This window comes from Danio rerio, chromosome 3 (genome assembly GCF_049306965.1).
Source record: "Danio rerio strain Tuebingen ecotype United States chromosome 3, GRCz12tu, whole genome shotgun sequence".
In the NCBI taxonomy this organism is placed as follows: Eukaryota; Metazoa; Chordata; class Actinopteri; order Cypriniformes; family Danionidae; genus Danio; species Danio rerio.
In genome coordinates, this window is record NC_133178.1 from 65,305,001 (window position 1) to 65,331,065 (window position 26,065).

The 26,065-nt window shown below is 37.6% G+C and overlaps 1 protein-coding gene across 3 annotated transcripts in view; it reads right to left on the reverse strand.

Moving 5' to 3' along the window:
- Positions 1-2,281: 2,281 nt before the first annotated feature.
- The window catches only part of st6galnac2 (ST6 (alpha-N-acetyl-neuraminyl-2,3-beta-galactosyl-1,3)-N-acetylgalactosaminide alpha-2,6-sialyltransferase 2), a 31,374-nt gene continuing 7,590 nt past the window's right edge, over positions 2,282-26,065 (reverse strand). Inside the window, exons 2-10 of one of the 3 annotated variants that reach the window (XR_012396428.1) lie at positions 15,668-15,722; positions 12,927-13,098; positions 12,675-12,837; positions 9,036-9,174; positions 7,568-7,671; positions 4,197-4,280; positions 4,016-4,112; positions 2,839-3,599; positions 2,282-2,796 (exon numbers count right to left, since the gene is read on the reverse strand). Coding sequence is in view for 2 of the 3 variants with exons in the window: in XM_073934141.1 (XP_073790242.1) it covers positions 3,420-3,599; positions 4,016-4,112; positions 4,197-4,280; positions 7,568-7,671; positions 9,036-9,174; positions 12,675-12,837; positions 12,927-13,098; positions 15,668-15,722 (994 nt within the window). In the remaining variant the exon portion in view is untranslated. 3 annotated transcript variants of the gene reach the window in all.

The following is a 26,065-nucleotide window of genomic DNA, read 5'->3' on the forward strand; positions in this document are numbered from 1 at the left end:
AAGACTTTTGTCGAAGGAATGTCAGATCTTACTGTCCTAATGAAATCAGTCAAAATCAAGGCATGATCATATCTTATTGTGATCAAATAAGCGTCATCTAGAGGCCTTTGTCTTTCATATAAGCCACTTCTGATACCAAATGATCAACTAGAAGTTAACTTATTATTTGCTGTTCCTAAAACTTGGATAGGCGATATGACTTCTGACAGGTAGTGTGTATATATAGAACCTAAACTATAACTTTTAAAAGTAACTTCCCACTGCTCACTCTTAAAGAGACGCTCTTAAAAGGGATACACTGAAAATAACCAAACAGTTCTGGCTACTATTGACTAATTCTGTGTTAGAAATGAATATTTTTTTATAACAAGCAAAAATAATCTGCCAATGGGATGAGCAAAATAATCTTGTATTTCCTTTTGACATCTGATTATTTTACATACACCATTGCCAGATTATTTTACTTGTTTTAAGTGAAAAAAAGCACTTAATTTTGACTCATTATTTCTTAAAATAAAGACAACATGTTTTGCTTATCTAGAAAAAGCTTCTTGTTAAGATTAAAAACAAGACAAACAAAGAAAGAAAGGCATTTTTTACAGTGCACATCATACATCCAAATAAATATTCTCACATTATCCTCCGACTTCTAGATATTAGCTAAACCAGATGATCTCAGTCTCAGAGAGTCAAATGTAGTTTGTCTAGGACAGAAGGTCCAAACTCGGTGCTGGAGAGTCCTGCATATTTTAATTAAACACACCTGAACAAGCTAATCAAGGTCTTACTAGGTATACTAGAAACTTCCAGGCAGGTGTGTTGAAGGGAATTGGAGCTAAACCATGCAGGACACCGGCCCTCCAGGAACGAGTTTGGACACCCCTGGTCTAGCAGTACATTGTTGTGTGGAGTAAAGTGCTAAGATACAGTTCAATCAGAACTAAAATCTTGCCTAAATCTGTATTCAGTTGAGTATTTTCTCAAGAACAGTCTCTACACTGCGACATATTCTGCCAATGGGGTATGCAAAATAATCTAGTTATTTGTTTTGACATAGGCCACAGGTGTCAAACTCCGTTCCAAAAGGGCCGCAGCTCTGCACAGTTTAGTTCCAACCCTAATTAAACACACCTGATCAAACTAATTGAGTCCTTCAGGCTTGTTTGAAACCTACAGGTAGGTGTGTTGGAGCAGGGTCGGAACTAAACTGTGCAGGGCTTCGGCCCTCCAGGGATTGAGTTTGACACCCCTGACATAGGCGGTTCATTCTGCTGTGGCGACCCCAGATTAAAAAAGGGACTAAGCTGACAAGAAAATGAATGAATGAATGAATGTTTTGCCATAATGTTTTGCTTGTTTTAAGGAAAAACTCACTTAATTTTGATTCATTATTTCTTAAAACAAGACAACATTTGCTTCGTGATTTAAAAATCTTTGGATATTTAGACTAGAAACAAGACAAAATCTCTTTTTGTAGACATTTTGGATGAGAAGCCAAATTACAGGGCTTTTGTAAGCAGAGCTATCATATGCAGTTTCATTGTTCAGCATTATTTGGCTCATTAGATGCATAGACAGACTGAACCGGAGCGGTCCAAACATTGAACCCTGAGGAACTCAAGAGTAGTCTCCAGACTGAAAATCCTTCATATAACTGTTTGAGTTCAAATTTTTTTTGGGGGGGGTGGGGGGGGGGGGGTTAGGGGGCTTTTTTTTTATCTCAACCATGTCACTTCTAAAGCAGGGCTGTCCAAACTCTCTCCTGGATGGACCATGCAGTTGAAGTCTGAATTATTCGCCCTTCTGTGATTTTTTAATTGTCAAATATTTCCCAAATGATGTTTAACAGATTCAGGAGTTTTTCACAGTATTTCCTCTAATATTTTTTCTTCTGGAGAAAGTCTTATTTGTTTTATTTCGGCTAGAATAAAAGCAGTTTTTAAATATTTTAAAGTCATTTTAAGCTCAATATTATTAGCCCCCTTAAGCGATATTAGTTTTGGATTGTCTCCAGAATAAACCACTGTTATACAATGACTTGCCTAACTAGCCTAACTTTACCCTAATTATCCTAGTTAAGCCTTTAAATGTTACTGTAAGCTGAATACTAGTACATATCTAGTCAAATATTATGTGCTGTTGTTTATTGACCCTTTGCTGAGATTTTGAGAGATTTTTTTGAGAGAAAAGCCTGTGACTGAAGTTAGTTGCAGTTTTTAAACCAATGTTAAAGCTTTTTACGTTCTTTCTTTTCATCTCATTTATTTTATTGCCTTATTAAGGTACTCCATTCATGTTGAGATTGTTTATTGTGTGTTTTCGGCAATAAATCAGTTTATTGTTCAACTCCCTCATCCTTCATTAAGCTATCCCTGTAAATATATTGTGGTACTTATAGTGCTCATCCAAGTCTAAGGGTGCTACAATAGCTATCATATGTGGTTTTATTGTTCAGGATTATTAGCCTCATTAGATGCATAGTCAGACTGAACCGGAGCGGTCCAAACACCGAACCCTGAGGAACTCAAGAGTAGTCTCCAGACTAAAAATCCTTCATGTATTTCAGTTTTAAAAAAAATTGGGCCTTTTTTCATCTCAATCATGTCACTTCTAAAGCAGGAGTGTCCAAACACTGTCCTGGATGGACCATAAATGGACCTGTTTTAGGTACAGTTGAAATCAGAATTATTCACTCTCCTTTGAATTTTCTTTTTGAAGTATTTGCCAAATGATGCTGAACAGATTCAGGAATTTGTTCACAGTATTTTCTATAATATTTTTTCTTCTGAAGAAAGTCTTATTTGTTTTGTTTCGTTTCAGTTTTTAATTGTTTTAAACCCATTTTAAGGTCAATATTATTAGCCCCCTTAAGCAACATTTCGTTTCGATTGTCTCTAGAACAAACCACTGTTATACAATGACTTGCCTAATTACCCTAACTTTACCCTAATTTCCCTAGTTAAGCCTTTAAATGTCCCTTCAAGCTGAATACTAGCATCTTAAAGAATATCTAGTCTAATATTATGTGCTGTTGTTTAATGATTTTTTTTTTTTTGGCTGAGATTTTGAGAGATTTTTTGAGAGAAAAGCCTGTGACTGAAGTTAGTTGAAGTTTTTGAACCAATGTTAAAGCTTGTAAAATAGCAAATTTGTCACACTAACACTTGAACATGTTAGGTAGACCAGCAACATGAAGTTAAAGTTAAATAATTAGTTAAATAACATTTAAAACTCAACGCTTTGAGCTGAAACAAGTTGAGTTGACTCACATTTTTAAGGCACCATGTTAACTTTCGTTTCTAAGTTTATAGAGGCGGATTGGACACCCACTGCTCTAAAAGATACACAAGAAGCCCACAATCTTTAAATGAACAGATTAATGTAAAATACTTGTTTGGTATTTTAACATTTCGTAAGGCTCATTTTTTTGTTTCTCTCTGATACAGCCACAAAAGCTCTTGAGAATGCAGCGTCTTCCACAGATTTTTCTCCATCACCATGTCATGGTTGGCATAGAAGACCAGAGGCTTCTTCACCCTGTCATAATAATGGTCTGAGAAGTCTTTGTAATTGTCTGTGATGAAGCCATAAGCAGAAACCTGAGGGATAAACCAGTGTTCACATGTTTAAAACAGCTTAATAAAAGGATAGTTCAATCGAAAATTAAGATTATCTCTCCATTTATTCGTCCTGAAGTGTAAAATGTGGTAAGATTATTTGTCTTGTTGAACACAGAAGAAGATATTTTGAATAATGTTGAAAACTTGTAACGATTAGCTAGGTTTCCATCCCCATAAATGTAATGTAATGTGTATTTATATAGCATAAACTTATGTAAAGATTTGTTTGGACATTAACGTCTGAATGCATAAGAAGAAGAAAAACTCAAACAGGTTTTGAATAAGTGAGTAAATTAATTATCAGTTTTGAGTGAACAATCCCTTTAAAAACATTACAAAAGTTTCATTAAAAATTAATGTATAATCCTGTTTTATTGATAATACTAAACACTGACCTGGTCACAGGAGTGTAAAGCAGTCATCAGCATCATGGCACCGGTGCTGGGCATGTACAGGTCTTTGAAGAGAACGAGCCATGGTGATTTCAGAAACCTGTCGGTCAATGATAGCATAGCGTTTCATTACAGGAGAGAAACACTTTGTGTTTAGACTACATGTCTGGGAAATCTCCCTCACCTTTGAGTCACGTAATGAATGAAGCTGGGATGGATCATCTTCAACTGCCGTATTTCAGGATTGTATCCAAAAATCTGACTGGCCCTGGCATAATAATCAAATAAAATGAAATGTTAAACCCAAACTCTGAATCTGGCATAAAGCCTTTAATTGGACGCATAGTAATTTTTTGATTTAGGGGTGCATCGATAGGAATTTTGACCAATACCGATACCAATTTCGACTTAAAACTTTGACCAGTACCAATATTATTAGAATTAGGGGTGCACTGAATTTTTTTACCAATACAATACCACTTTGAACACAAAGCTTTGGCAAGTACCGATATTATTTGAATTAGTGGTGCACCGATAGAATTTTTACCAATACCGATCAACATAAAACTGTGGCCAATAGCAGTATTATTTGAATTAGACATCCCGATAAGATTTTTTTTACTAGTACCGATACTTATTTCAACATAAAGCTTTGGCCAATATAGATATTGTTTAAATTAGACATGCACCAATATAATATTTTACCAATCAGTTGGATGTTTTACCAATACTGATTTCAACATAAAGCTTTGGCCAATACCGATATTTTTGATTTAGGGGTGCACCAACAGGATTTCTTACCAATACAAATACCAATTTTGACAGAAAACTTTGGCCAATAGCGATATTATTTGAATCACGGATGCACTGATAGGATTTTTTACCAATACCAATACTAAAATCAACATAAAACTTTGGCCAATACCGATATTATTTGAATTAGAGAGCCCAATGAGATTTTTTACCAATACTGAGACTTTGGCCTATATAGATATTGTTTAAATTAGAGGTGCACCAATATAATATTTTACCAATCAGTTGGATGTTTTACCAATACTGATTTCAACAAAAAGCTTTGGCCAAAACCGATATTTTTGATTTAGGTGTGTACCGATAGGATTTCTTACCAATACAGATATGGATTTTGACATAAAACTTTGGCCAATACCGATAATTTTGATTTAGGGGTGCACCAATAGGAATTCTTACCAATACAGATAGTGATTTCAATAAAAAAGCTTTGGCCAATACCGATATTATTTGAATTAGAGAGCTACGAATTTTTACCAATAACGATACTTATTTCAACATAAAGCTTTGGCCATTAAAGATATTTTTGATTCAGGGTTGCACCAACAGGATTTCTTACCAATACAGATACCAATTTCAACAAAAAACTTTGTCCAGTACCGATATTATTTGAATTGGAGAGCCCGATAAGATTTTTTACCAATAACGATACTTATTTCAACATAAAGCTTTGGCCAATATAGATATTGTTTAAATTAGTGGTGCACCGATATTATTTAGTTCTAGTATGATACCAATTTTGACATAAAGTTTTGGCCAATACTGATATTTTTGATTTAGGGGTGACCCGATAGGATTTCCTACAAATACTGATTCTAAATTCGACATAAAGCTTTGGCCAATACTAACATTATTTGAATTAGGGGTGCACCAATAAAACTTTTTCCAATACCGATATCGGTTTCAACATGAATCTTTGGCCAATACTTATATTTTTGATTTAGGGGTGCACTGATAGGATTTCTTACCAATACAGATACGGATTTTGACATAAAGCTTTGACCAATACCGATTTTATTGATTTAGGGGTTCACCAATAGGATTTCCTACCAATACAGATACCACTTTCGACATAAAACTTTGACCAGTACCGATATTATTTGAATTACAGGTGCAGTGATAGGATTTTTTACCAATAAAATACCTATTTGAACATAAAGCTTTGGCAAGTAGCGATATTATTTGAATTATTGGTGCACCGATAGATTTTTTTGACCAATACCAATAACAATTTCAACATAAATCTTTGGCCAATACCGATATTTTTAATTTGGGGGTGCACCAATAGGATTTCTTACCAATAAGAATAGTGATTTCGACAAAGCTTTGGCCAATACCAATATTATTTGATTTAGGGGTGCACCAAAAGGATTTTTTTTTACCAATCAATTAATTGTTTTACCAATATTAATTTCCATTTAAAGCTTTGGCCAATACCGATATTTTTGACTTAGGGATGCACCAATAGGATTTCTTACCAATACAGATAACAAATTTCAACATAAAGCTTTGGGCAATACTGATATTAATTGAATTAAGAGTACACCAATAGGATTTTTTTTACCAATACCGATACCGATTTCAACATAAAGTTTTAATACCAATATTAATTGAATTAGTGGTGCACTTCTAATATTCTTTACCAATACAGATACCAATACCGATATCAACATAAAGCTTTGGCCAATACCAATATTATTTGAATTAGATGTGCATTATTTGATTTATATTTAATGTATACAAAATAATATCTAGAGAAATAAGTCTTTAAAATAACAGAAAAAGTACTGGGAGTTTATTACAAGGTTTTTGTATCATCATATACAACACCAACCCTGATAATTTACTGTATCACTTTAAACTGTAAGAAATGTTCATAAAAGTCATCTTTCCATCTTTTCAAGAATAAAAGTTGTTGGAGGAAAGATCAATGTCCCATAAAGCAATTCAAAAAGCAGAAATAAATGGGGAAAATAAAAACACAAATCACAAAATATGAAAAACTGCAAATTTACAGATCTTTTTAAACAGTTTATTACATTGCTCAGTATATAGGAATTTCCTATTAGCCATGTTATAATCTCTAATAACAACTGCCTAGGTTAACCCTCACTTAACGTGATAAAATAATGAGTCTAATTTGTTGTAAGTTGGACTAATCAAAGTGTCTAGTTGTGTGATTATGTTCAATTATTTTTCAGTTCTTCCCTGTTGTCATTCCAGTGTCAGGCATATAATAATAATAATTATTATTATAATTACAAGAAATACACCCCACCCTGGAATGTTAATAAACTGCTTTACATGGGACGACTTTCATTTATAATCTGAGTATGTTATCAGTGATCATTTCGCTTTTTTTTTTTTTTTTTGTAATGAAGCTTGGTTGATTGATTTCTAATTTCATCGCCAATCTTAGCCAATCATATTCCTCTTTTTTTAAATGAATGAATATTTACTGTAAAAAAAATACAAAATATCTTCATGGAGCATTACCTTTACTTAATATTTAAAGGTTTTTGCCAAAAAAAAAAATAACCCAAACAATGTATATTTGTCAATTGCCAAAAAAATATACCTGTCCAACATCAGCGCCTTTGTGCTTCAGGCTCACAAATACCAAAAATGCCACTCATTTCCAGGATAGCAGGAATATAGCGCCGCCTGCTGCTTACTATGCATACTGCATTCACTTCACATTCAGTCAATCAATGAAATAACCATAAACTAAATAACTACACCCACCTGCTGTCTTTATCCACCCCAGAGAGCACAGGCACACCCCGGGCAGCAGCTGCAAGCATCACATAGTCTCGTGCTTCTGCTGGGATGAAAATATAAGAGATGCCCTGCAGGTGGAAACACAAACACGACACTGCAATTCAGCCACGGACCAGCAGAGGGCAGTAATTGAACCTGAAAACTTCTGATAAACTCAGCATTAAGGTCTAGAAGGGATACAGCTGCGGATACTAAATATCATAATGACACTCTACAGTAATAGTTAATATTTGTACATTACTGTAAGGGGTAGATATAGGGTTTGTATAGAGGTAAACGTTAATAAAATACAATTAAATGTGTAATTAAATAAATACTATGAATAATATTTGTCGTAATTACTGTTTTACATTACTCTGATGGTTGGATTTATGGCTGGGGTAGGGGTAGTCGTTAATAAAATACAATTTAATGGGTAATTTAATAAATAATATGAATAACACTCAGCATAATAGTTTTACATTACTGTGAGGGTCGGGTGAGGATAGATGTTGATTAAATACGATTTAGAGTGCAGTTTAATAAATAATATCAATATACTGAAAAAATAGCTTAAACCAGCCTACGCTGGTTGGCTGGTTTTAGCTGGTCGACCAGGCTGGTTTTAGAGGGGTTTTGGCTACTTCCAGGCTGGTTTCCAGCCATTTCCAGCCTGGTCTTAGCTGGTAAGGCTGGAAAATAACCAGCTAAAACCAGCTTGACCAGCCGGTTTAAGCTAGACATAGCTGGTTTTGGCTGAGTTCATAGCTTGGCTAGGCTGGTCGAGCATCTCCCATCCTAACAAGCTTTTACGTAACTGAGGTTTATCCCTACTAAAAAAACAGCTGTTGACCAGCCTGGTTTTGGAGGGGTTTTGGCCACTTCCAGGCTGATTTCCAGCCATTTCCAACCTGGTCTTAGCTGGTCAGGCTGGGAGATGCTTGACCAGCCTAGCCAGGCTATGAACCCAGCCAAAACCAACTATGTCCAGCTTAAACCGGCTGGTCAAGCTGGTTTTAGCTGGTTATTTTCCAGCCTGACCAGCTAAGACCAGGTTGGAAATGGCTGGAAATCAGCCTGGAAGTGGCCAAAACCCCTCTAAAACCAGGCTGGTCAACCAGCTAAAACCAGCCAACCAGCCTAGGCTGGTTTACGCAGTTCTTTCAGTTGGGTAGGGTGTGTATACATTAATAAAATACAATTAATATCTAATTTAATTAATATGTATATATTTATACATTTATATAATTTATAAATTAATATTTAATAAATTAACATAAATAGTACTCGGTATAATTACTGTTTTTACATAACTGTGAGCGTTAGGCTAAGGGTAGACGTTAATAAAACACGATAAATAGATGACTTAATGAAAAATATGAATAATTCTCGTTAACTGTCGGCCGCAGCTGTATCCCTTTTAGCAGCAACCGCTAAACTCTCAACGCATTACCGGGTCACGTGGCACACTGACGAAGCCGTCCTGCTGATAAGCGATGAATGAGTTTTTGACGGTGTTGGTGGTGAAGCCGTAAAAAGACGTCTTTGAGCCAACATCACGCTCAAAACCTTTGATTACCGCACCGTTTACCCTGAAAACAGACCTGAGTATTAGTGGCAATAGTTTAGAACTTCAAAATTTTACATTAAATTCAACTCTGTATTTAAAAACAATGTTCAGCCAGCACTATATAGTGTTTTGAAGTATGCACACTGTGGTTACACTTTGTTAATAAACAGCATACTGTAGTTTTAACTATAGTGAACAGATGAACTGTAATAAATTAATTTTACTACAATAAACTGGTAAATTTATTCGGCCACTTTATTAGGTACAGGAACGAGACGACCCTTAACAGAGCACCTCTCCCTACTGAAAAATCCAGCTTAAACGTTGGCTGGTTTAAGCTGGTCAACCAGCCTGGTTTTAGAGGGGTTTTGGCCATTTCCAGGCTGGTTTCCAGCCATTTCCAGCCTGGTCTTAGCTGGTCAGGCTGGAAAATGACCAGCTAAATCCAGCTAAAACCAGCTTGACCAGCCTGGTTTAAGCTGGACATAGCTGGTTTTGGCTGGACTCCCAGCCTGGCTAGGCTGGTCAAGCTAGTTTTAGCTGGTCATCTCCCAGCCTAACCAGCTAAGACCAGGCTGGAAATGGCTGGAAACCAGCCTGGAAATGGCCAAAACACCTCTAAAACCAGGCTGGTCGACCAGCTAAAACCAGTCAACCAGCCTAGGCTGGTTTAAGCTGGATTTTTTAGTAGGGCATACTCCCAGAGAACCCTCAACAGAATGCCAAGAGGGACACTTGTCGAATGCCTTCTCCAACCCCACAAAACACATGAGGACTGGTTGGGCTCCATGAACCCCCGAGCACCCTGGTGAGGGTATAGAGCTGCTGGTCCAGTGTACCACGGCTCGGATGAAAGCCTGGAGCTAGGACATCAAAGTGACGTTGAATTTTAGTTAGGTAATTACACAACACAAAACCAACAGAAATAAAGGTCTATTGATACTAGACTTTGACGTTTAATGGATGCCATATGCTGAAATGATCTTGGCTTTTTAGTTAGTTAATGGAACAGCCTAAAACCAACCAAATATCAATGTTGGCTGACGTCGGTAGTAGGCTAGATGTCAGCTGACGTCAGTATTAGACAACAAATTGATGTTAAATTTTGGTCACCCGACCTGACAACCAAAATAGAACTAAAGATCAACGTCATACGAGGTTGTGTGCGTGCTGTCAAGCGACAGGTCACTCAAAAACAAAAATTCTCATTCTCAGGCGGTTCCAAACCGAGTGTTTTTCTTCTGTTGAACACAAAGGTAGATACACTGAAGAATGCTGGAAAAAGCAGCCATTGACGTCTACAGTAGGAACAACAACTACTCTGGAAGTTGATCTGCTGTTTTCTCCTGCATTCTTCAGCATGTCTTCCTTTGTATTCAGCAGAAGAAAGAAACTCAATCAGGTCTTAATCAAGTTTAGAATGAGGAAATGAAGACTGAGTTTTCTGTTTTGGGTGAACTTGGGTGAACTTTAATAGTGGGTGGAAACAGTGATGCATCTCAGCTGAACACATTATTGGTGGAACGGTTGCAACATAAAGCAACACTCTGTTGCAATATGTGCACTACTAAACGGTCTTGTGTTGCACCGATAAATATAGTTTAAATGTAACTGCATTCCAACTAGAGCTGTGGTTAAAAAAAGCTAAAGTTTTTGCTAGTTCTTAACAGCAGATGGCGCTCTAGGCTAGTTTTTAACAGCAGATGGCGCTCTAGGCTAGTTTTTTACAGCAGATGGCGCTCTAGGCTAGTTCTTAACAGCAGACGGCGCTCTAGGCTAGTTTTTAACAGCAGATGGCGCTCTAGGCTAGTTTTTTACAGCAGATGGCGCTCTAGGCTAGTTCTTAACAGCAGACGGCGCTCTAGGCTAGTTCTTAACAGCAGACGGCGCTTTAGGCTAGTTTTTAAAGGCAGATGGCGCTCTAGGCTAGTTTTTTACAGCAGATGGCGCTCTAGGCTAGTTTTTAACAGCAGATGGCGCTCTAGGATAGTTTTTAACAGCAGACGGAGCTCTAGGATAGTTTTTAACAGCAGATGTTGCTTGCTCTAGGCTGGTTTTAACAGCAGACGGAGCTCTAGGATAGTTTTTAACAGCAGATGGTGCTCTAGGCTACTTTTTGTTTTACATTAGATGGCGCTCTAGGCCAGTTTTTTTTATGGCAGACGTAGGCTTGTTTTCAACAGCAGACAGTGCTCTAGGCTAGTTTCTAATAGCAGATAGCGCTCTAGGCTAATTTTAAACAGCAGATGGTGCTCTAGGCTACAGTTTGTAATCAGCAGATGCCGATCTAGGCTAATTTTTAACAACAGTTGGTGCTCTAGGCTAGTTTATAAGAGCAGATGGTGCTCTAGGCTAGTTTTTAACAGTAGACAGTGCTGTAGGCTAGTTTTGAACAGCAAACAGTGCTCTAATTTAGTTTTTAACAGCAGATGATGCTCTAGGCTAGTTTTTAACAACAGATAGTGCTCGCTCTAGGCTAGTTTTTAACAGAAGATGTTGCCCGCTTTAGGCTAGTTTATGACAGCAGATGGCGCTCTAGGCTAGTTTTAAAGCAGATGGTGCTCTAGGCTAGTTTTTAACAGCAGATAGTGCTCTAGGCTAGTTTATGACAGCAGATGGCGCTCTAGGCTAGTTTTAAAGCAGATGGTGCTCTAGGCTAGTTTATAACAGCAGATGGTGCTCTAGGCTAGTTTATAACAGCAGATAGTGCTCTAGGCTAGTTTATAACAGCAGATAGTGCTCTAGGCTAGTTTATAACAGCAGATGGCGCTCTAGGCTAGTTTTAAAGCAGATGGTGCTCTAGACTAGTTTATAACAGCAGATGGCGCTCTAGGCTAGTTTTAAAGCAGATGGTGCTCGCTCTAGGCTGGTTTTTAACAGCAAATGGTGCTCTAGGCAAGTTTTTAATAGCAGACGGCCCTCTGCTAGGCTAGTTTTAACAGCAGATGGCGCTCTAAGCAAGTTTTTAACAGCAGATGGCGCACTGGGCTAGTTTTTAAAAGCAGGCGGCGCTCTAGGCTAGTTTTTAACAGCAGATTGTGCTCGCTCTAGGCTAGTTTTTAACAGCAGATGGCGCTCTAGGCTAGTTTATAACAGCAGATGCACTCTTGATTTATCACGATTTATCTCGAGCTCAAGTTTTCTCAAAGGATGTTCACCACCTCAAATACTTTTCAAGCAAATTGAAATCATTTATATTTGCGTAGACGATTCAATTGAGGTGAATCTCGCGATTTCACAGCAAATGCTTTACTTATGTTAACGCATTTGCATAGACTTTGTGTGTAATTTACTGAATACTGTTGGTTTAATCAATCTGGCAACCTGTCTGTGCATTAATCTAAGGTGCAGATGCCAAATAAATAAATAAACAACATTCAATATTTTGAATTTGAACCGCAATACTCAATTGAACCACTAGGATTGATCCTACACACTCCACATTTAATACCATGCATAAACAGGGCCTAAAAGGAACTACATTTTTTAAAACAGATTGATTTCTTTCACAGTTGCACAAACCTGAAGACATAATCGTGACCGTCTATGGCTTTTCCCTGTCCGGATCCATTCAGTATTCCACCATTTCCCACCACAGCACAGCGAACGCATGCATCTGCTGATTTCCGCTCAAACACACGACCATTGTCCGGATGTGTAAGCAGATCAAGAGTATTGCCGATTACTGTGGTAAAGGAGCAAACAATGAGACTTCGATTTGTCGTATTATTGTTCAGGATAATTTCCTTGTTTGATCCGTTACTAAGCATTTACGTTCAAAAGACTGGTTCTTCCAGCCGTAAGGCAAGTATTCACTCTGGAGCTGCTTCCATTGCGAAAGACCAAACGAATCTCGCCACTGCATGATGGGAACCAAGAAGCTAAACTGTTTCCTTAGACTCTCCGTCTTGTTTATGATGTGTCTCAATGAGCAGGCTGGCACTGGCTAAAAACAAAAGAGGAAGACATATTGTTTGAGTTTACCTTAGCTGTTTTAGGCCATGTTTAGAGCAATATTTCCCTCTTTAAAAGATAAATAGCCTCATTTTATTGTTCCTCTAGAGTTTAGCAGTTTAGTTTTACCATTTTTGAATCCATTCAGCTAATCTCAGTCTACTTTTAGCTTAGCTTAGCATAGATTGTTGAATCGGATTAGACCATTAGCACCTCGCTCAAAAATTTAAGAGAGTTTTGATCATTTTCCAATTTAAAGCTTCTCTTTTGTAGTTATATCGTGTAATAAGGCTGACGAGAAATTAAAAGTAGCTATATTCTAGGCTGATATGGCTAGCAACTGTACTTTTGTTGATTGTTACGCCAGAATAAGAGCATAGTTAATAGCCATATCAGCCTATTAAATAGCAAATCTTCATTTTCTGTCAGTCTTAGCATACAATATAACTACAGATAAGTAATTTTTTTTTGTAACGGAGTACATACAGGAATCAGAATAGTGAAATTTAATACATTTCAAGACATTTTTTAAGACTTAATTCATACGTTTTAAAACATTTGGGTTTCAACCGTTAACATTGGCCACTTTTTAACTTACAGTATATTTACTAAATACTAATTATAAGAAACTAATCCTAAACTAAAACATTATAGTAGTATAGTAAACAAAGCAACGTGTTGTAAAATCTAGCAGGATTTTACCGATTTCATAAACTACCTAGCATTCCACTATTCATAGATCATAGATATATACATTAGATGTCGCCTGGCCTATTGTTGTCTATTTGAAGATAATGCGTCAATAGCGCCGCCATCTTAGTACAGGGTAGCACTCTTTTGAAATGAATGCGGGACCAAGGTACAGTGGAGGACTGTGGCAATCCAAAGCCAGAGATATACACATATACACATATATCTGTGATCGGGAGTTTTCCTGGATGTTAGTGTGTAGTTTTTTTTCTAATTACGAAAATTATAATTTTACATCACTTTTCTACATTGATGGATCAGTGACCGCACGGGCATTCCTAACAAAAAGCTTGTGTTTGTGTGTACAGAAATGTACTATTCACCCTCCCTGTTAAATTTAGTCTAATCATGTCCTGAAACACAGCTCCTCTCCTGCTTTCACTGCTCATACTGACGGAGAGAGCAATTCGTTCGTGAATGAATCCCCCGAACGACTCTTTCACTAACGTTAGCCGTCAATAATACAAGTTTCTGGCAGCGCAGCATCTCGTTGTCATATTTCTTTTGCATTGTTTGCTGATTTTATTCAACAAGACTAGCATAAGCCGAGTGTTTAGTGCGAGTTGGAGCTGCTTTGCCATATGGTGAATGCAGTAAGTGACTGTTATCATCAATAACGTGACCTGATTAGCACAAAAGTTCAGAACATACAAAAACAGAAAAAACTTAATATTACCTATGAAATGTTTTGCCTTTGTGCTTTGTTTTCTTTGTTTGCTCGTTACTACACCCGTAGACAGCGCTAAAGTCCCGCATCTTCACGTAATAACACTGTCTTGACTAGTGCGCTTGAATCACATTTGTCCTGGGAGCACTGTACCAATGTGGCAGCGCTATTGACGCATGCTCAGGGTCCCTATGCGATATCCAGTGTATATATCTATGTTTATAGATTAAGTGCTAGCATACAACTATACATTGTATAATCAAAAATCTTACAATATTTAATATCAACTTTTAATACTTTTTAAGCCCCGCCGACACCCTGTGTAAATGATCAAAACTCTCGTAAAATTTTGAGATAGATGCTAATGGTCCAATCTGAATCAAAGACTTATGCTAAGCTAAGCTAAATTTGGCCAAACCCGGAGATCAATAATAATAATAATAATAATAATAATAATAATAATAATAATAATAATAATAATAATAATAATAATAATAATTCATTACATTTATATAGAACTTTTCTGGGCACTCTAAGCGCTTTACACAATCGTGGGGAATCTCCTCATCCACCACCAGTGTGCAGCATCCACCAGGATGACGTGACGGCAGCTATTTTGCGCCAGACCGCACACCACACACCAGCAGATTAGTGGAGATGAGACAGAGTGATGTAGCCAATTATGATATGAAGATGATTTGGAGGCCATGATGGACAGAGGCTAGTGGGCAGATTTGGCCAGGATGCCAGGGTTAAACCCCTACTCTTTTTCGAAGGACATCCTGGGGTTTTTAATGACCATGGAGAGTCGGGACCTCGGTTTAATGTCCGAAAAATCAGTGCTCACTGAGCATTATAGAGTACCCGTCACTATACTGGGGCATTAGGACCCACAGAGAACGCAGGTTTGGCGCCACTTCCCGCAGCAACCTAGCTTTCCCATGTGGTCTCCCATCCAGGTACTGACCTTAGCTTCAGTGGGCGACCATGTGAGAGTTGCAGAGAGCTAGCTGCCGGCAAATTGGCTGAATAGATTAAAACATAGTAAAACTCACCTGTTTAATGCTAGGGAAGCTGTAAAAGTGAGCTTATTTACAAAGCTAAAGTGGAGTGTTCATTTAAGCACATAGATGTTTCAGTTTACCGTCTCTTCTGCTGAATCCATTACAATCCAGGTTTCTTTATTCTCCTTTTTAATCCTGCAAAAAACAGAACATAAAGAATGTCTGTTTCATTGAAAATATTTGCGTTTACATTGAAAAACATTAGAAAAGTAGAGCGTTGGAGAGAAAAAAAGGCGTTGAGTGAACAGTTGCAGTGTAATAAGAGTGTGCTGGTAAGAAATGAACATCCCAGTGAAACTTGTGATAAATACTTCATAATTCAAGTCCAAAAAATGCTGGATTCGGCACACAGGAATAGGTTTAAAAAAGCGCAGCGCATATTATGACATGTTATTATGAGCGTGATGCAATAACAGACCTATTAGAAATGGGAAAACAATATGTTATGATACATGAAGACACATCATATAACTCAGGATAGTCTGGAAAAAGCCACAATGGGCACCTCCTCCGCTATTATATATCGAAAAGTAAAACAGTTGTCATGGAAACTCTCTGCTATAAACAGAAGCTTGCAATGATTGTCCCACTTCTGAGCTCTTCAGATCAGTCCACTGCTGTGGAACTAACAGTGATGAGCAGCGCTGCTTGAGAAAGTTGAAGACACGGTGTCTAAAAAGCACGAGATGCGAGGGTAACGGTCAAACGTGTCCATAAAGCATGTATTTACATTGTAAAACATTCAATGAAATTTTAATATGATTATAATATACAGTTTAAGAAACGAACGAACATTTCAGTGAAACTTGTGATAAATATTTTTTAATTCAAGTCCTAAAAATGCTGGACTCTGCATTCAGGAATGGGTTTAAAAAAAGCGCAGCTCATGTATGACGTGGTATTATGAGCGTGATGTAATAACAGACCCATTAAAAATGGGAAAACAATATGTTTTGATTAGTACATGAAAACACATCATATAACTACACTGCTGTTATCTAACGATAAGTAAAACAGTTGTCATGGAAACTTTCCACTATAAACAGAAGCTAGCGATGGTTGTCCCACTTCCAAGCTCTTCTGATTGGTCCACTGCTGTGGAACTAACAGTGATGAGCAGCGCTGCTTGAGAAAGTTAAAGATCTTTTGCCTTGACACAGTATCTAAAAATGCGAGACGTGACCGTAGCGGTCAAACACGTCCATCAAGCGCGTGTTTAAATTGAAAAACAATAGAAAAGTAGAACGTTGGAGAGGAAAAACGCATTGTGTAAACCACCCCTTATGATCGTGAATGCAATTTAATAAGAGCGTGCTAGTACACGAATGATTATTTCAGTGAAAGATATCTGGACAAAGTTACAATGGTCGCCACCTCCGCTGTTATATAACGATAAAAAAAACCAACACAAGCTCATTCTGAAAACGTAGCCCCGCGGACGTTTCTGGAGACCGCGATTTACGTGGCCGGAGGTACGTATAGCTGCATTTGTTTTTTTCGAGCGAACACTACGGGTAGCCGGCTGTGATGGCTCACCTCCATGTGGAGGGCTTTCCTGCTGCAACCAGTTTGTTCGCTTAGCTTGCAGTGTTACGTTGGCGAAGCAGAGGTCGGAGGAGGAGGAGCCGGCCGCGGTGACAACCAGGTTCGAGTCCGGCGAAGAGCGGTTTCTTTATTGGACGGCTTTTGTGAATCGTCGCTTTGGTTTAGGGAAGGGGGAGGAGGAGGGTGGCTAGGTCGGCTTTTGAGCGACCGTCTATCCGACTGACGGAATGAATGAGTGAACGATCGACCGGGCGGCCGGCCAATCGTTCAGTAATTCATTCCGTCAGTCGGATAGATGGTCGCTCAACAGCGGCCTCTGGCAGCTTTTCGCGCAAGAACAGCTGGGGCGCGAACGGCGCGCGCTCCCGAGAGGCGTCCAAGACGCGAAAAAGCGCAGCACAGCGGCCTCTCGCGGATTCACAAAAACTGCACAAATACGTACCTCCCGGTACGTATTTCGCGGCCTCCAGAAACGTCCGCGGGGCTACGTTTCCACAATGAGCCTGAGTTGAATAAAACAGTTGTCATGGTAACATTCTACTATAAACAGAAGCTCACAATAGTTGTCCCACCTCCGAGCTCTTCTGATTGGTCCACTGCCCAGGAACTAACAGTGATAAGAAGCGCTGCTTGTGAAAGGTAAAGATCTTTTAATTTGACACGGCGTCTAATAAGCAAGAGACGCGAGTGTAACTGTGAAACACGTCCACCTAGCGCGTTTACTAAACAATAAAGAAAAGTAGCCCATCGGAGAGAAACGACCCCTTATGATTATTATATGCAGTGTAATAAGAGATTGCTGGTAACGAATGAACATTTCAGTGAAAATTGTGATAAATACTTTTTCAAGAGTTCACACTTAGCTGATGATTGATAGTAAAGCTAGTTTGGCGTGCTGTCCCGGGAGAGAGCCCTGAGCTTATAAGATCCTCGAGCCCTGGGCTCCCTCCCGTTGCAAGGCGAGAGGGGAGTTTGAGCTCAGGTAGATCTCGATAACTTCCCTCTTGCTTGTTGTAGCTAAGTGTCGGATATGGATGCTGAAAGGTGTACTCAGAGTTTAGCTAATGTATTTGGATTAATTGTTTAGGGTGCTTGTTTTTGAACTGTGGGAGGAAACCGGAGAACCCGGGGAAAACCCACGCGACCACGGGGAGAACGAGCAAACTCCGCACTGAAATGCCGTCTGGTTTGGAAAGGAATTAAACCAGGGGCATTCTTGCTGTGAGGCAACAGCGCTAATCGCTGGCCACCGTGACGCCCGTTTTAAAGGAGGGAAAGTAGGGTTGGGGGGGGGGGGGGGGGGGGGTTTCTTCAAGACGAAGATATTGAGATGAGAAAAGTCTGGTTATTTATAGTGAGTTAAGGATCGTCTGATAGGATAATCAGTCATTAGCTAAAGTTGAAACAGCTGTGAACAATCATAAGCACGTGATCCTCTCGAACTTTGTTTATGAATAAACTTCACATAATTTCAGTCCTGAAAACGCTGGACTTGGCGCTCAGGGATTGGTTTTAAATAAGCGCAGCGCATATTATGACGTTTTATTATGCACGTGATGTAATAACGGACCCATTAGAAATTAGGAAAACAAAATAACAAGTTAATAAATAAATAAAAGGCAGTCGGATTTAATGGGTGATCTAAAAATGTCAACAATGTGAGAACGTTCATCGAGTACAAAGAAGAACCTCCTAAAGACATTCCAGCAGCATTTTTCTGAATCAGCATTACAGGAATGTTTTTTCAATAATGCTGACGTTTACACAACTTTCAAAGAACTCTACTGAATGTTCTGGAAACGTTCCCTGTCAGCTGAGGTTTCTCTGATGAACATAACTTGCAAATAATGTCCTGAGGACTTTTCTGTCCCTTCAAAGTAGGTATGTGTGCTTGCAACTTAAAATAAGCTCACGTAAATATAAGACCTGGCAGCTTGCTTTTGAGTTTCAGTTTCAGTAAACACATCAGTAATGACCTTACTACTTTACTATAGTAAAGGGGGAATAATGAAGTAAACACATCAGTAATGACCTCACTTATGTACTATAGTAAAGGGGGAATAATGAAGTAAACACATCAGTAATGACCTCACTTATGTACTAGAGTAAAGGGGGAATAATGAAGTAAACACATCAGTAATGACCTCACTTATGTACTATAGTAAAGGGGGAATAATGAAGTAAACACATCAGTAATGACCTCACTTATGTACTAGAGTAAAGGGGGAATAATGAAGTAAACACATCAGTAATGACCTCACTTATGTACTATAGTAAAGGGGGAATAATGAAGTAAACACATCAGTAATGACCTCACTTATGTACTATAGTAAAGGGGGGATAATGAAGTAAACACATCAGTAATGACCTCACTTATGTACTATAGTAAAGGGGGGGTAATGAAGTAAACACATCAGTAATGTCCTCACTTTTGTACTATAGTAAAGGGGGGGTAATGAAGTAAACACATCAGTAATGACCTCACTTATGTACTATAGTAAAGGGGGGATATTGAAGTAAACACATCAGTAATGACCTCACTTGTGTACTATAGTAAAGGGGGAATAATGAAGTAAACACATCAGTAATGACCTCACTTGTGTACTATAGTAAAGGGGGAATAATGTACTTTAATTTACATTACTGTAATGAAGTTCTTTTACTTTATTTCCTTTTCATTATGTGGAGAAAAGGAAAGGACAGTACTTCTAGTCATGTGCATTTTATTTATAGCACCATTAAAGAAAGATCCCTGTCAATCATCTTATCAAAGGGGAATTCCTCCACATTTCCTGGTAATAATGATGAGTCATTTAAACTGAACAATGAAGTGTTGTAATAAGATAGTCTGTAAAGAAGATGATATTATATTGTTTTTATTATTATTGTTGTCTATTGTTAAAGAAAAGCAAGGAAGTTTGGTACCGGTAGTTTTGCACATGTACTTTAATTTTAATATGAATTTACATTTGCTTAAACTTCTTTTTCAGGAGATCCGATTCAAGTTTATAGTCGCAACCAGGTTTCTGTGAGTCATTCATTTTTTTCAACCACTGACTTCCAAAAAGGAATATTTCACAGAATGTTTGAAACCGGTAACCATTGACTTCCATAGTAGGACTACTTTGAAGAATGTTGAAAACCGGTAACCATTGACTTCTATAGTAGGACTACTTTGAAGAATGTTGAAAACCGGTAACCATTGACTTCTATAGTAGGACTATTTTTAAGAATGTTGGAAACCGGTAACTATTGACTTCCATAGTAGGACTATTTAAAAAAAATTTTGGAAACCGGTAACCATTGACTTCCATAGTAGGACTATTTTGAAGAATGTTGGAAACCGGTAACTATTGACTTCCATAGTAGGACTACTTTGAAGAATGTTGGAAACCGGTAACCATTGACTTCCATAGTAGGACTATTTAAAAAAAATTTGGAAACCGGTAACCTTTGACTTCCATAGTAGGACTATTTTGAAGAATGTTAAAAACCGGTAACCATTTACTTCCATAGTAGGACTATTTTAAAGAATGTTGGAAACCGGTAACCATAGACTTCCATAGTAGGAATATCTTGAAGAATGTTGGAAACCGGTAACCATTGACTTCCATAGTAGGACTATTTTGAAGAATGTTGGAAACCGGTAACCATTGACTTCCATAGTAGGACTATTTTAAAGAATGTTGGAAACTGGTAACCATTGACTTCCATTGTAGGACTATTTTGAAGAATGTTGGAAACCGGTAATCATTGACTTCCATAGTAGGACTATTTTGAAGAATGTTGGAAACCTGTAACCATTGACTTCCATAGTAGGACTATTTTAAAGAATGTTGGAAACCGGTAACCATTGACTTCCATAGTAGGACTATTTTGAAGAATGTTGGAAACCGATAACCATTGACTTCTATAGTAGGACTACTTTGAAGAATGTTGGAAACAAGTAACCATTGACTTCCATAGTAGGAATATTTCAAAGAATGTTGGAAATCGGTAACCATTCTTTTTTTAGCAGAAAAGTAAGCTAAGTACAGAAAAAAAGTATCAGTAAGTGAGCAGTTTTCTGTATTTTGTGATTCACTTTTTCTTAATTATTTCTGCTTCTGAATTGCATTATGGTATCTTGATACTACTTCTAACCTTGAAAAGTTTTAAAAAAGTGACTTTTATTGTCATTTGTAATAGTTTGCAGTGCTATATTGTCTGGGTTGGTGTTGTATATTACGCTACAAACACCTTATAATAAACTGCAGCACATTTCCTGCGATTCTACACACTTATTTCTCTAGATATAGTACATTAAATTACTTCAAAGTACTAAAAACATCATTAAAAAATCACTTTGGTAAACTGTAGAGTTAAATTTTCAACATCAAAAGTGGACATAACAGAGATCAACATCCCATAATGCAATTCACCACCGTACATAAATGGAAAACACAAAATATGGAACCTGCACATTTTTCACAGTGTAATTACATGCAACACTAGTTACAACTTACTCTTTATAACGTCAGCATGCTTATTTCTGCAGTTGTTGGCCGTTTGTGTTTTCATTAATACAATCAGATGAACAAACATCAAAGAAGCTGCAGAGTTTTGACGGATTTATCAATGCACTGAAATCAGGAATGGATTTCAGGTTCAGAGGAATGACAGTCATGAGGATGTGAATTCACTGCTGTGTTTTCCTGTTTGTTTCACCAGTTCACATTCACAGATAATTAGCTGAACAGAATGTGCGTATTTGCCGTGCTGTCCGGGGAGAGGGCTTTGAGCTCGGGAAGACACCCTACCTCGTGTGATTCCCCTTATCAGGATGGAGAGAGATTGGGTCCGAGCGCAGTGTCTAGCCCGGCTCCAGAACGCTCCCCCCTCAGATTTAAAGAGGTATTAAATAGTGTGGAGTTGGGGGGGTGGAGGGATGCTAGGGTCAAGAGAAAACAGAGGTGTGACGTGTTTGACTATTTATAGGGGTTTGGTCTTGAGCTGATTGGATAATAGGATGATTGTCTGTGATGAATTAGCCTCGTTGCTCCTCCCGAAATTTGTTTATACAGCATCACTTTGATTGGACACGGAAGCAAACCTGTCAGAAAGCTTATTTACATAAAGCAGTCATGTACGTCATGGTGTCCACAGAATTTGCTTGAGTCCAGCATATCCGATGAGCATTAAACAAAGCTGGATCAAATGAACAAAGCCGTGTTTTTATTTCCGCCTGACATTGTGTTTTATTTTGCGTCTGCCTATAAGAATGTGGCTCTGTGGTTAGCACTGTGGCCTCACAGCAAGAAGGTCGCTGGTTCGAGTCCCGGCTGAGCCAGTTGGCATTTCTGTGTTGAGTTTGCATGTTCTCCCTGTGTTGGTGTGGGTTTCCTCTGAGTGCTCCAGTTTCCCTCACAGTCCACATGCGCTATTGGGGAACTCATGAACTAAATTGGCTGTAGTGAATGAGTGTGTATGAGTGTTTCCCAGAACTGGGTTGAGTTTGGAAGGGCATCCAATCTGCTGCGTAAAACATATGCTGGAATAGTTGGCAGTTCATTCCACTGTGGAGACTTCTAATTTATAAGGGACTGAGCTGAAGAAAAATGAATGAGTGAATGTACGAATCGTTTTTATTTTATTGATGGTCATATATATATATATATATGTTTAAACTTTTATCATGCATCGTTCAGGGTTGCGTTTCCGAAAACCATTGTTAGTCAGCTAAGGTCACAAGCTGTGTCGTTACACACATAGCTTGTTGATTTGAAGTTTCCCATATCCGTAGTTTCATTAAACATTCACAAACTGCATTGCAAACTTGTGCACTTGCAACTACACCTCTGGAGCTGTAGTTAGGAATAGTTTCTGGCTGTGTTCTATTGTCAGCTATCCCCCCTATGCCCTATCCCTATCCCCTATGGCTCTCAAGCCAAATGTAGCTCATGACTTAAAATACATGGCTCTCCAGCGGTCTTCCTTCAATAATATTTTAACATTTAAAAATATATGCATCACTAGAAATCAGTTTACTATCGAAAATACAGATACAATTCCCTTATGATGGTAATTTTATGCAGCAAAATGAATAAGAACTCAATGTACAATAAAAGGACTTTTCCACCAAAGTGCGTTTGTGTCAAAGTGGATAAACTTTAATTGTGACACCAATAAAGGGCGAACAGCTTCACTTTAATTCAACTAACTCTACTAACTTAGGGCCCTATCATACACCCGGCACAGTGTGGCGCAAGACGCGGCGCAGTAGTCTTTTGGTAGTTTCAGCTTGGTACAAGAGTGGTTTTGAGGCGTTGCGCTACGCTGTTTAAATAGCAAATGCATTAGCGCTCATTTGTGCGCTCATAGGCGTTCTGGTCTAGAAAGGAAGGTGTTTTGAGGCGGACCGCTGGCGCGTTGCTATTTTGAGAAACTATAATAGATTTTTCATTAGAACAAAACAAACCCGGTCTAAACTCCAGCGCAGAGTTGCGCCTCGCTTACACACTGCTTAATACACACAAGAGAGCAACAGGCAAATATCTTTACATATGAAAAAACTTAAATATTAAGGATATATATAGGATATAATAAGAATAGATATAGGATATAAATATAAAGGATTAAAATATTACAAAACATATTATTTTCTAGCCTACATAAATATGAAAAATCACTGCTTTTATGTCTTCTTCATCTCGGGAGGCTTTTTCAGTTCATTCATAACAATTTGCTTCTGTATAATGTTATTATTATTAGCAGTATTATTTATTATATCCATATTTATATTTGTTTTATTAAAAACAAGCTTAGATTTGTCCACCTGTCAGGTTTTAGACCATATGGGGCACAGCATGTGTTTTAGGATATAACTCAGGTTTTTGAGCACACTTCATTATTATTGTTCATTTATTTGTTTGCTGGAAATTAGAACTGAATTTAGGAATAGTTTTGAAACAAATCTTTGTGCTTAACAAATGAAATTATTTATTTATAGACTAATTGATGTCTGTGCGTAAAGGTTTCCCTATCCAAGAGCGAAAGTGAAAGTAGATCCATTATCTCTCATTCTCATGCAGTAGATGCTCTGTTTAACAGTTTTCTGTTAATAAACTGTCAACTGTTTACTGTTTGCTTGTGAAATGCTCATTTTTTTCCACTTAGACTTACTTTGCGTCCTGTAAATAGCGAATGCTATATATAGCTTAATAGCTATATATATAAACATAATAGCTTATGGCACGACGCAGTTGCCATTTTAGGTTGCCATAAACTCAACCATTTTAGACCATGCGCCACGGCGCAAAGCAGATTTTCCCGTCCGTAAATGAGCAAAAATGCGTTGTGACACGCCCTGAAAGCGTTTGCGCCCTGCGTTTTGCGCTTTGCGCATGGACCGTCAAAATAGAGCCCTTAAAGTCAAACAACATTCATGAGGGATGATGGCGAAAATAAAAATGTTATAAATTATTCTTTCTTCATGTTCTCTTTGCGTTCGCATGGGTTTCCTCCGGGTGCTCCGGTTTCCCCCACAGTCCAAAGGGATGAGGTACAGGTGAATTGGGCAGGCTAAATTGTCCGTACTGTATGAGTGTGAATGAGTGTGTGTGGATGTTTCCCAGAGATGGGTTGCGGCTGGAAGGGCATACGCTGGGTAATAAACATGTGCTGAATAAGTTGGCGATTCATTCCGCTGTGGCAACCACGTATTATTAAAGGGACTAAGCCGACAAGAAAATGAATGAATGAAAGAATTCATGGACTTGCTCAATATGTGATGAGCAAGTTTAACATGTGACATAAGTTAAGGTTTTGTTTAAACCTGTATTATTCATAGTAATATTATAAATAATAAGATGGTGTCAGTATTAATAGTCTAATTCTTTTTAGGAATTTTTAGTAATACAGTAGCAAATGCATTTTTAAAGAGGCATTTTGAGAGTTGAAGTCAGAATTATTCGCCCCCATAGAATATTTTTTCCTTCTTAAATATTTCTCAAATGATGTTTAACAGAGCGAGGAAATTTTCACAGTATGTCTGATAATATTTTTTCTTCTGGAGAAAGTCTTATTTGTTTTATTTAGGCTAGAATAAAAGCAGTTTTTAATTTTTTAAACACCATTTTAAGGTCAATATTATTAGGGCCCTTAAGCTATTTTTTTCGATAATCTACAGAACAAACCATCGTTATACAGTAACTTGCCTAACCTGCCTAGTAACCCTAATTAACCTAGTTAAGCCTTTAAATGTCACTTTAAGCTGTATAGAAGTGTCTTGAAGAATATCTAGTCTAATATTGTTTACTGTCATCATGACAAAGAGAAAATAAATCAGTTATTAGAGATGAGTTATCTATTATGTTTAGAAATGTGTGGAAATATATCATATAATATATATATATATATATATATATATATATATATATATATATATATATATATATATATATATATATATATATATATATATATATATATATATATATATATGCGTGTCTGTGTGATGTATGTAAAATTTGGCCAGGGACAAAGTTTTTTTTTTTTTGCATCTGGCCCTCGGCCCAAAGAGTTTGGACACCCCTGCTTTAGGTGACCTATTATTCAAAGCAGAATGTTATGTTATTTCTCCAAAGCTTGTAAAAACATGTATAGAGTTGAAGTCAGAATTATTAGCCCCTCACACCTGAGGAGAACAAATGTTGAAAAGAAATGAAGTGCTATAATGAGTTTAAAAGAGTGTTTGTCTTGTTTCTAATCCAAAAATCTAAATATTCTTAAATCAAGAAGCTTTTTCTAGCCAAGTACAATACATTGTCTTGTTTTCAGAAATTGTCAAAATTATAATTTTTTTTCTTCAAACAAGCAAAATAACCTGCCAACAAGATTTTTGATTTGAAATAAATTTATCTCACCTCACTGACAGATTATTTTGCTTTTTTTAA